General features: G+C 38.7%; 2 protein-coding genes across 2 annotated transcripts in view; one reads left to right on the plus strand and one right to left on the minus strand.

The window, feature by feature from the left end:
* Nucleotides 1–12,221, minus strand: part of LOC139422622 (NACHT, LRR and PYD domains-containing protein 12-like) — a 163,684-nt gene that overhangs the window by 109,102 nt on the left and 42,361 nt on the right. The gene's annotated exons all lie outside the window — the stretch shown is intronic.
* LOC139421727 (NLR family CARD domain-containing protein 3-like) overlaps nucleotides 7,679–12,221 on the plus strand; it is a 9,045-nt gene continuing 4,502 nt past the window's right edge. The window contains exons 1-5 of the mRNA XM_071172843.1: nucleotides 7,679–7,762; nucleotides 9,833–9,949; nucleotides 10,213–10,297; nucleotides 10,427–10,655; nucleotides 11,024–12,221. The exon at nucleotides 11,024–12,221 is cut by the window's right edge and continues 570 nt beyond it. Coding sequence (XP_071028944.1) covers nucleotides 7,680–7,762; nucleotides 9,833–9,949; nucleotides 10,213–10,297; nucleotides 10,427–10,655; nucleotides 11,024–12,221 — 1,712 coding nt within the window. The 5' untranslated portion in view covers nucleotide 7,679. The remainder of the gene's footprint in view (nucleotides 7,763–9,832; nucleotides 9,950–10,212; nucleotides 10,298–10,426; nucleotides 10,656–11,023) is intronic.

The following is a 12,221-nucleotide window of genomic DNA, read 5'->3' on the forward strand; positions in this document are numbered from 1 at the left end:
ATCAGACACTGTAGCTCCTTCACACATGAATCAACCCCTCTTCTCTTCATGCTATCAGACACTGTAGCTCCTTCACACATGAATCAACCCCTCTTCTCTTCATGCTATCAGACACTGTAGCACCTTCACACATGAATCAACCCCTCTTCTCTTCATGCTATCAGACACTGTAGCTCCTTCACACATGAATCAATCCCCTCTTCTCTTTATGCTATCAGACACTGTAGCTCATTTACACATGAATCAATCCCCTCTTCTCTTTATGCTATCAGACACTGTAGCTCCTTCACACATGAATCAATCCCCTCTTCTCTTTATGCTATCAGACACTGTAGCTCCTTCACACATGAATCAATCCCCTCTTCTCTTTATGCTATCAGACACTGTAGCTCCTTCACACATGAATCAATCCCCTCTTCTCTTTATGCTATCAGACACTGTAGCTCCATTACACATGAATCAATCCCCTCTTCTCTTTATGCTATCAGACACTGTAGCTCCTTTACACATGAATCAATCCCCTCTTCTCTTTATGCTATCAGACACTGTAGCTCCTTCACACATGAATCAATCCCCTCTTCTCTTTATGCTATCAGACACTGTAGCTCCTTTACACATGAATCAATCCCCTCTTCTCTTTATGCTATCAGACACTGTAGCTCCTTCACACATGAATCAATCCCCTCTTCTCTTTATGCTATCAGACACTGTAGCTCCTTCACACATGAATCAATCCCCTCTTCTCTTTATGCTATCAGACACTGTAGCTCCTTCACACATGAATCAATCCCCTCTTCTCTTTCTGCTATCAGACACTGTAGCTCCTTCACACATGAATCAATCCCCTCTTCTCTTTATGCTTCGGTCCACAAACAAGTCAAATCGGTTGCCCTGTACTCCGTGTTCATTGGCCTTGTTCGGTGTGAATCTGCCGAGTTGAGATTATTTCTCCTTTCTCCCCAGTGGGAGATGTTGTGTTTGGGGAAGAGGGAGAGCAGGACCTGCTGCCTGCTTGGTGCTGTGGTGCTTGGGGAAGATGGAGAGCAGGACCTGCTGCCTGCTTGGAGCTATGGTGCTTGGGGAAGAGGGAGAGCAGGACCTGCTGCCTGCTTGGTGCTGTGGTGCTTGGGGAAGAGGGAGAGCAGGACCTGCTGCCTGCTTGGTGCTGTGGTGCTTGGGGAAGAGGGAGAGTAGGACCTGCTGCCTGCTTGGTGACTGTGGTGCTTGGGGAAGAGGGAGAGCAGGACCTGCTGTGCTGCTTGGGGAAGAGGGAGAGCAGGACCTGCTGCCTGCTTGGTGCTGTGGTGCTTGGGGAAGAGGGAGAGCAGGACCTGCTGTGGTGCTTGGGGAAGAGGGAGAGCAGACCTGCTGCCTGCTTGGAGCTGTGGTGCTTGGTTAAGAGGAAGAGCAAGACCTGCTGCCTGCTTGGTGCTGTGGTACTTGGGGAAGAGGGAGAGCAGGACCTGCTGCCTGCTTGGTGCTGTGGTGCTTGGGGACGAGGGAGAGCAGGACCTGCTGCCTGCTTGGTGCTGTGGTACTTGGGGAAGAGGGAGAGCAGGACCTGCTGCCTGCTTGGTGCTGTGGTGCTTGGGGACGAGGGAGAGCAGGACCTGAGGCCTGCTTGGAGCTGTGGTGCTTGGGGAAGATGGAGAGCAGGACCTGATGCCTGCTTGGTGCTGTGGTGCTTGGGGAAGAGGGAGAACAGGACCTGCTGCCTGCTTGGTGACTCTAGGTTCTTTCTCTGCGTTCTGCGTTCATGTGGTTCTCATGAAGCTCACATGCCAGATCCATGATGAAATCTCTCCTGCTGACTGTCTTGACAAGGCATTGCTTGTACAACACGTGTTGATAGCAGCCATGTCGAGCACATTGTAGAACAGGCCAGCGGCAAGTACCTCCTTTTACAGAGTCTTGCCATGTAATAGTAATAATATGAATGTAATATAATGAAAGGGGGGATACTAGTTGGTGTCTGTCAGATGGAAGGCTGTTTGTATATGGTAGAGATACTGTATATACTGGAATGCCCTGGCTAGATCATAAAGGGGATACTAGTTGGTGTCTGTATATGGTAGAGATACTCTATATACTGTAATGACCTGGCTAGATCATAAAGGGGATACTAGTTGCTGTCTGTATATGGTAGAGATACTGTATATACTGGAATGACCTGGCTAGATCATAAAGGGTATACTAGTTGCTGTCTGTATATGGTAGAGATACTGTATATACTGTAATGACCTGGCTAGATCATAAAGGGGATACTAGTTGGTGTCTGTATATGGTAGAGATACTCTATATACTGTAATGACCTGGCTAGATCATAAAGGGGATACTAGTTGGTGTCTGTATATGGTAGAGATACTGTATATACTGTAATGACCTGCCTAGATCATAAAGGGGATACTAGTTGCTGTTTGTATATGGTAGAGATACTGTATATACTGTAATGACCTGGCTAGATCATAAAGGGGATACTAGTTGGTGTCTGTATATGGTAGAGATACTGTATATACTGTAATGACCTGGCTAGATCATAAAGGGTATACTAGTTGCTGTCTGTATATGGTAGAGATACTGTATATACTGTAATGACCTGGCTAGATCATAAAGGGGATACTAGTTGGTGTCTGTATATGGTAGAGATACTCTATATACTGTAATGACCTGGCTAGGCTAGTCTTCTTTGTGTGTTCACTGTTCCTAGCAGGCTAGTCTTGTTTGTTCGTTCACTGTTCATAGCAGGCTAGTCTTGTTTGTTTGTTCACTGTTCATAGCAGGCTAGTCTTGTTTGTTTGTCCACTGTTCCTAGCAGGCTAGTCTTGTTTGCAATCAACTTGTCTGACAGGGAAATTGATGTGAAGAAGTTGTCCATGGTCACATGTCTGCCTTTGTCCATGTCAGGCTCCACGTGACTCAAAACCACAGTCTCAGACACTCAACCACCACTGGCCTGGTTTCATTTCCCCAGACATGGAAAGACATTTAGCAAGTCTGTGGCTAACCAGAACTGAAGTCACATGCACTATTATCAGTTTCTATCTGGTTTCTATTGGCCATTCATCCATTGACGACAGAATATCAGATTTTAATTTGATTGTGGTACTAGTTTCTGCTTAGTTGCAGATCAATGCTGCTGCTACAGGGGTCCTGTGATAAATACCTGGACAACACAGATGTTGATCAATGCTGCTGCTGGAGTGGTCCTGTGATAAATACCTGGACAACACAGATGTTGATCAATGCTGCTGCTGCAGGGGTCCTGTGATTAATACCTGGACAACACAGATGTTGTTGAAGAAAAAGTGAACTTTGGAAATAAAGCTGAACTCTTGAATGTTGAGAGTTATTTGATGAAGGTACGTGTCAAGGAACCTGCAGAACCTGATCTCAGATACACTATTATATAGAAACCACAATGTTTAAACTCTGATACAGTATTATATAGAAACCACAATGTTTAAACTCTGATACAGTATTATATAGAAATCACAATGTTTAACCTGCAGAATCTGATCTCAGATACAGTATTATATAGAAACCACAATGTTTAAACTCTGATACAGTATTATATAGAAATCACAATGTTTAAACTCAGATACACTATTATATAGAAACCACAATGTTTAACCTGCAGAATCTGATCTCAGATACAGTATTATATAGAAACCACAATGTTTAAACTCAGATACAGTATTATATAGAAATCACAATGTTTTAACTCAGATACAGTATTATATAGAAACCACAATGTTTAAACTCAGATACAGTATTATATAGAAACCACAATGTTTAAACTCAGATACAGTATTATATAGAAATCACAATGTTTAAACTCAGATACAGTATTATATAGAAATCACAATGTTTAAACTCAGATACAGTATTATATAGAAATCACAATGTTTAAACTCAGATACAGTATTATATAGAAATCACAATGTTTAAACTCAGATACAGTATTATATAGAAATCACAATGTTTAAACTCAGATACAGTATTATATAGAAATCACAATGTTTAACCTGCAGAATCTGATCTCTGATACAGTATTATATAGAAATCACAATGTTTAACCTCAGATACAGTATTATATAGAAACCACAATGTTTAACCTGCAGAATCTGATCTCAGATACAGTATTATATAGAAACCACAATGTTTAACCTCTGATACAGTATTATATAGAAACCACAATGTTTAAACTCTGATACAGTATTATATAGAAACCACAATGTTTAACCTGCAGAATCTGATCTCTGATACAGTATTATATAGAAACCACAATGTTTAACCTGCAGAATCTGATCTCAGATACAGTATTATATAGAAACCACAATGTTTAACCTGCAGAATCTGATCTCAGATACAGTATTATATAGAAATCACAATGTTTAACCTGCAGAATCTGATCTCAGATACAGTATTATATAGAAACCACAATGTTTAACCTGCAGAATCTGCTCTCAGATACAGTATTATATAGAAACCACAATGTTTAAACTCTGATACAGTATTATATAGAAATCACAATGTTTAACCTCAGATACAGTATTATATAGAAATCACAACGTTTTACCTGCAGAGTCTGCTCTCTGATACAGTATTATATAGAAATCACAATGTTTAAACTCAGATACAGTATTATATAGAAATCACAATGTTTTACCTGCAGAATCTGCTCTCAGATACAGTATTATATAGAAATCACAATGTTTAAACTCAGATACAGTATTATATAGAAATCACAATGTTTTACCTGCAGAATCTGCTCTCAGATACAGTATTATATAGAAATCACAATGTTTTACCTGCTGAATCTGCTCTCTGATACAGTATTATATAGAAATCACAATGTTTTACCTGCTGAATCTGCTCTCTGATACAGTATTATATAGAAATCACAATGTTTAAACTCAGATACAGTATTATATAGAAATCACAATGTTTTACCTGCTGAATCTGATCTCTGATACAGTATTATATAGAAATCACAATGTTTTACCTGCAGAATCTGATCTCAGATACAGTATTATATAGAAATCACAATGTTTAAACTCAGATACAGTATTATATAGAAATCACAATGTTTAAACTCAGATACAGTATTATCTAGAAACCACAATGTTTAACCTGCAGAATCTGATCTTTCAGATACAGTATTAAATAGAAATCACAATGTATAACCTGCTTGTGACTCTGAAGGAGGATTTGATAGAGGCTCCTTTCACTGCATCTGTCAATTACAAGATGCTCCCATCTCTTCATGTACTAGATGCTCCCATCTCTTCATGTACTAGATGCTCCCATCTCTTCATGTACTAGATGCTCCCATCTCTTCATGTACTAGATGCTCCCATCTCTTCATGTACTAGATGCTTCCATCTATTAATGTACTAGATGCTCCCATCTCTTCATGTACTAGATTCTCCCATCTCTTCATGTACTAGATGCTCCCATCTCTTCATGTACTAGATGCTCCCATCTCTTCATGTACTAGATGCTCCCATCTCTTCATGTAATATTTGACAACTGATAGACGTAATATTGTCACTCATCAGATTATTGGAAATGTAATCTTTTCTACAGGCTGACTCTTATCATGTGTGAAATTAGTAGTTTTACTACGATCTGTAGTGACAAATAGAAGTAGAAAAGTCTTAAAAATATGTTTTGTGTGACATAAAAGTAAAAAACAGTGATTTTCAAAACCTGCAATAGTTTAGGTTTTGTATTGCTCCCAACACCCCTGACAATCTAATTGTGTTTGAAAACCACTGGTTTTAAATGTTATGACTTTTGATGATGTCATCAGGTAGAACTTTTTAACTTCATACTTTTTTTTTTCTACAAAACTTAGAAATCCACCATTTACACATTTTATTTTACTTTATTTTTACGACAGCATTGGACCTGTAAAGGTATTTTTTTTTTAATATAATTTTGCCTCCACAGCAACATGAACACCTGAATACTTTCACATACAAACCAGAGGAGGCTGGTGGAGGAGCTTTAGGAGGACAGGCTCAGTGTAAAGACTGGAATGGAATAAATGGAACATCAAACACTTAATTAATTTATTCCATTTCAGCCATAAAAAATGAACCCGTCCTCCTATAACTCTTTCCACCAGCATTTCCTCAGAAATGTTTTACCAGAAAACCACATGTTGTTTCTGTTGTATCTACATGTATCTACATTAAACCACATGTTGATTCTGTTGGATCTACATATATCTACATTAAACCACATGTTGATTCTGTTGTATTTACATGGATCTACATTAAACCACATGTTGTTTCTGTTGTATCTACATGTATCTACATTAAACCACATGTTGATTCTGTTGTATCTACATGTATCTACATTAAACCACATGTTGATTCTGTTGGATCTACATTAAACCACATGTTGATTCTGTTGTATCGACATGGATCTACATTAAACCACATGTTGATTCTGTTGTATCTACATTAAACCACATGTTGATTCTGTTGGATCTACATTAAACCACATGTTGATTCTGTTGTATCTACATTAAACCACATGTTGATTCTGTTGTATCTACATTAAACCACATGTTGATTCTGTTGGATCTACATTAAACCACATGTTGATTCTGTTGGATCTACATTAAACCACATGTTGATTCTGTTGGATCTACATTAAACCACATGTTGATTCTGTTGGATCTACATTAAACCACAGGTTCTGTTCTTAAGACAGATGGGGAAGTGGAGTGGTAAGGATTTTCAACACTACTGAAGTTGGCACAACCTTTTGACTAAGTTCACTTCCTGTTTTCAATACTTGAGGGGAATTCAATGTTATCTTTCAGCCTTCCCAATACCTTCCTCCATGTCTCATATTCACTGTTATCTTTCAGGATTCCCAAAACACAATCTCTGTACAGGATCTGAATTTATAACCTTTTGTATGAGAACTTTCCTGCAATGTAGGGAATTTAAAACTTGTAGTGTATTTGAGATGAATATAAAAAGGTTGTTGAAGTTTGTAATACAGACCACTTCCTCTGCAACAGTGTCAGAAAATATGGGATTTCCTCATGAAATTGTAAATTAGTTTGTAGCTTACGCAGTTACAAAATGGCTGTAGAAACTGTGGCACAGATAAAGGACAAAAAAAAATTGAAAGTGGAAATGATAATGGATGAAATGATAATGGATGAAATGATAATGGATGAAATGATAATGGAAAATGTTCAATCAACTAAATAAAAGCTGGACAATTAGACTGATGTTGTTATAATGTTGGAGCATAAGAACACAGGATTAGCCAGGATTAAGTCAACAAACAAAACAACAACAACAATTGTTCACCCAACTCAAAAAACACCTCAGTGGGTCACAAAGTACGTTTGGAACCCCTGCCTTAACAAACATTGACACATTATATTATTATTATTATTTACAGTTAACATGGAGATGAGGTGACAAATATAAATCACGACTACATGTTCATGTGATGCATTAAATCACCTGACTGTTTGAATGTGTCTGTTAGTAAATGATTAATTTCTAAGAGATAATAAATAAATGAGAACAATTGACATTCAATAATTACTGTTAACCACAACTAACATGTTGGATCTCTGTTTAGGGGTCAGTGCTCAAATGAGTCTCTCTGGGGAGAGAGAGGAGGGGGGCCCTGCCTCTAAAATGAGTCTCTCTGGGGAGAGAGAGGAGGGGAGTCCTGCCTCTAAAATGAGTCTCTCTGGGGAACATGACACCAAAGCTAAGAGGTGAGATGACAATGTTGTTTAATAATTATTATATGTATTTCCTAAATGCTGTTAATCCCCTCAAAAAAATCACATTTGTTTTTTCATCAGATTGCTTATGGGTGTGAACCTCCAATATTAATGTCCTCAGATTTTTTATTAATAGATTTGAGATGTTTATAAAACTGTTATTTATCCTGTATATTAGACTGTGATATGTGGTTGTCTCACCTAGATATCTATATATCCATTGTTTATCAGGAATGGAATGTTGGTATCCTGTATATCTGACTGTGATATGTGGTTGTCTCACCTAGATATCTATATATCCATTATTTAACAGGAATGTTGGTATCCTGAATATTTATATACTTATTTTATCAGATGTTATTGGTTACATACACAGATTTAACAGATGTTATTGGTCACATACACAGATTTATCAGATGTTATTGGTCACATAAACATATTTAACAGATGTTTTTGAGTGTTTCCCATAGGCCGGCACACAATTGGCCAAGCGTTGTCCAAGATTGGCTGGTGTAGGCCGTCATTGTAAACAAGACTTTGTTCTTAATTGACATGGTTCAATTTAACTTCTCTAGGGTCTGTGGGACGCTACCGTCCCACCTGGCCAACGTCCAGTGAAATTGTGAGAGCAAAATTCAAAAACAGAAATACTCATTATAAAAATTCATGAAACATACAAGTCTTATACATGGGTTTAAAGAAACATCTTGTTAATCACGGTGTCAGATTTCAAAAAGACTTTATGGCGAAAGCATACCATGCGATTATCTGAGAACAGCGCCCAGCAGACAAATCATTACAAACAGTAACCAGCCAAGTAGACGAGTAACAAGAGACAGAAATAGCGTTAAAATGTATCACTTACCTTTGATGATCTCCATATGGTTACCCTCACAAAACTCCCAGTTACCCAATAAATGTTAATTTTGTTCGATCAAGTCCCTCTTTATATCAAAAAACCTTTTGTTTTGTTAGCGCGTTTTGTTCAGTAAAACTGTCTCGAAGCCGGGGAAATTGCAGAGCGTGAAACTCAACAAAACAGAAATTCTCATAATAAACTTGATGAACTTGATGATCTTCATATGTTTGCACTCCGAAGACTCCATGTTACACAAAAACGTTTGTTTTGTTCAATAATGTCCCTCTTTATGTCCAATAACTCAGTTTTGTTAGTGCGTTTTGTTCAGTGTTCCATTGGAACAGGAGATAGATGAAAAATAAAAAAAGTACCATAAAAGTTTGTAGAAACATGCCAAACAATGTTTATAATCAATCCTCAAATTGTTTTTGTCATAAATAATCTATAATATTTCAACCGAACAAATGCTTCGTCAATAGAAAAGGAGAAACCAGAAAGGCTCCCAGTCACATGCTGGGCTCATGTCTGGAAATTTCCACTGTCTACTCATTGAATGTGCTGTTTCTCCCTCATTTTTTCAGAGTAAAAGCCTGAAACAATGCCTAAAGACTGGCCACATGTTGTAGAAGGCATAGAGATCGCTAACTGCGTCACAAGTCTTTGTATGGTGGATAGGCTTTCAATGGAAAAACAGCCTTTCAAAATAATAGTACTTCCTGGATGGATTTTCCTCAGGTTTTCGCCTGCCATATCAGTTTTGTTATACTCATAGACATTATGTGAACAGTTTTGGAAACTTTAGATTGTTTTCTATCCAAATCTACCAATTATATGCATATCCTAGCTTCTGGACCTGAGTAGCAGGCAGTTTACTTTGGACACGCTTTTCATCCAAAATTCAGAATGCTGCCCCCCTACCCTAGTGAGGTTAAAACATGTATTTTTTAAAGGGCAGTGTGCAGTGCATAGTCTGTGGATCTATTGGGGCATTAAGCAAATTGAAGTGGGTCTAGGGTGTCAGGTAAGGTAGAGGTGATATGATCCTTAACTAATCACTTTAGAAGCTTTTATAAAGTTACGATGTGGTTTAATAACAACATAAAAATGAATATAGAGCGTTTTGGAATAAAACTCTTCTTATGTTTCCCCATCTGAGCTCAGAGTAGATGAGAGATGTAATGTTTGTCTCTGTTGTGTTGAAGACCAATCAAGCAGGAGAGACCAGCCTCCCCTGTTCCCAGCTGTGTGTCCATGAAGAGTGACAAGTCTATGATGCAACCTTTACAGTTTATAGAGGGAGACTTTCCTACTGAACAAAGGTAAGAAGAACTCATGGGTCCTGGTCAGTGAGTTAAACAACACCGTCTCTAGTCATTTCTCCTCTCCCATTTTCCCATTTATTGTTGTTGTTTTCATAATCCATATGCTAATCCTTTCGTCCATTTTCATAGTCCTAAAACAATATTAAACAAACACAACATTCCCTCCCTGTGTGTGTGTGTGTGTGTGTGTGTGTGTGTGTGTGTGTGTGTGTGTGTGTACTCCCTGGATGAGGAGATGTAATCTCATGTTTTGTCCACAGAAACCAACAGGAGAGATCAGAGTCAGAGATTCTCAGTGGTCAGACTTCCCAGAGTCATCAAACAGACCTGGCCTCCATATTCAGTGTATGTGGTCCTGTTATGTACATTTGTTTTTGTTTACCTCAAGTAAAGTTGATCTGTCAATCATTCATTAATGTGTTAATGAGAAAGCATTTATTCTCTTGCTTAACTTATTTACTTGATTTATTTCAGTTGCTTGAAGAGAAAATTATGACATTTGTGAAGAACGAGCTGAAGATGTTCAAGAGGATTCTTAGTCCAGAACTCCCAGAAGGCTTTGAGAGTCAGAAGCAGGATAAGGAAGTGGTGGATGCTGAAGATGAGAAGCTGGAGAGCAGTGCCAGAGAGGGGGCTCTGAAGATCACACTGCACATCCTGAGGAAAATGAACCAGAAGGAGCTTGCTGACACACTGGAGAAATGTAAGATCTGTCTGCCTCATGTTGAATGCTGTTTTATAACATTTAAAAGCTGTAGCTAAAGTACAGCTAAAGTAGCTGTGTAACTCAATGATATTGTAGCAGCCTTAACACAACACCTAGTGACCTCATCAAGTAGCAGCAGGGATGTGTTGTGCTGATTAATTTAGAGAGAGAGAGACAACATTAATAATACCATCAATAATATCAATAATAATATAATCAGTCACACCAGTCTGTAATGCATTATGAAAACATTTACACAGTCAGTTAATTGAATAAATTATTATAATGTAAAACTTTATAACAGTCCTACAATACTGTAGGCATTAAAACATACATAATATTAATATCCTCTGTGTTATTTCTAGATTCAGATGAGCTCGCTGTGATTTGCCAACGTGAACTCAAATCTAATCTAAAGAAGAAGTTTCAATGTGTATTTGAGGGGATTGCTAAACAAGGAAACACAACACTTCTCAATAAGATCTACACAGAGCTCTACATCACAGAGGGTGGAACAGGAGAGGTCAATAATGAACATGAGCTGAGACAGATTGAGACAACAACCAGGAAACAAGCAAGACCAGAGACTGCAATCAAATGTAATAACATCTTCAAACCCTTAACTGGACAAGACAAACTTATCAGAACTGTGCTGACAAAGGGAGTCGCTGGCATTGGAAAAACAGTCTCTGTGCAGAAGTTCATTCTGGACTGGGCTGAAGGAAAAGCAAATCAGGATGTCCAATTTGTATTTTCATTCCCCTTTCGGGAGCTGAATTTGATGAAAACGGACCAACACACTTTCATTGAACTTGTCAATCACTTCTCAATGGAAACCAAACAATCAAGAATCTCCAACTACGACAAGTACAAAGTTCTGTTCATCTTTGATGGTCTGGATGAGTGCCGACTGCCCCTAGACTTCCAGAAGAAGATCTGTTGGGACGTCACAGAGTCAACCTCAGTGGATGTTCTGCTGACAAATCTCATCAAGGGAAATCTGCTCCCCTCTGCTCTCCTCTGGATAACTACCCGACCTGCAGCAGCCAATAAGATCCCTTCATGGTGTGTTGACCAGGTGACAGAGATACGAGGGTTCAATGACCCACAGAAGGAGGAGTACTTCAGGAAGAGATTCAGTGATGAGGACCTGGCCAGCAGAATCATCTCACACATAAAGACATCAAGGAGCCTCCACATCATGTGCCACATTCCAGTCTTCTGTTGGATTTCTGCAATAGTCCTTGAACATATGCTGAAACATAAGAGAGAAAAGATGCCCAAGACTCTGACTGAGATGTACACACACCTTGTCGTGTTTCATACCAAACAGAAGAATGAAAAGTATCTTGGGAAAGAAGAGACAGGTCCACACTGGAATAAAGAGAGCATTCTGTCACTGGGAAAACTGGCTTTTCAACAGCTTGTGAAGGGCAATCTGATTTTCTATGAAGAAGACCTGAAAGAGTCTGGCATTGATGTTAATGACGCCTCAGTGTACTCAGGATTGTGCACACAGATCTTTAAAGAGGAATGTGGGCTGTACCAGGACAAGGTGTACTG

This window comes from Oncorhynchus clarkii, chromosome 12 (assembly GCF_045791955.1).
Source record: "Oncorhynchus clarkii lewisi isolate Uvic-CL-2024 chromosome 12, UVic_Ocla_1.0, whole genome shotgun sequence".
NCBI classification, from domain to species: domain Eukaryota; kingdom Metazoa; phylum Chordata; class Actinopteri; order Salmoniformes; family Salmonidae; genus Oncorhynchus; species Oncorhynchus clarkii.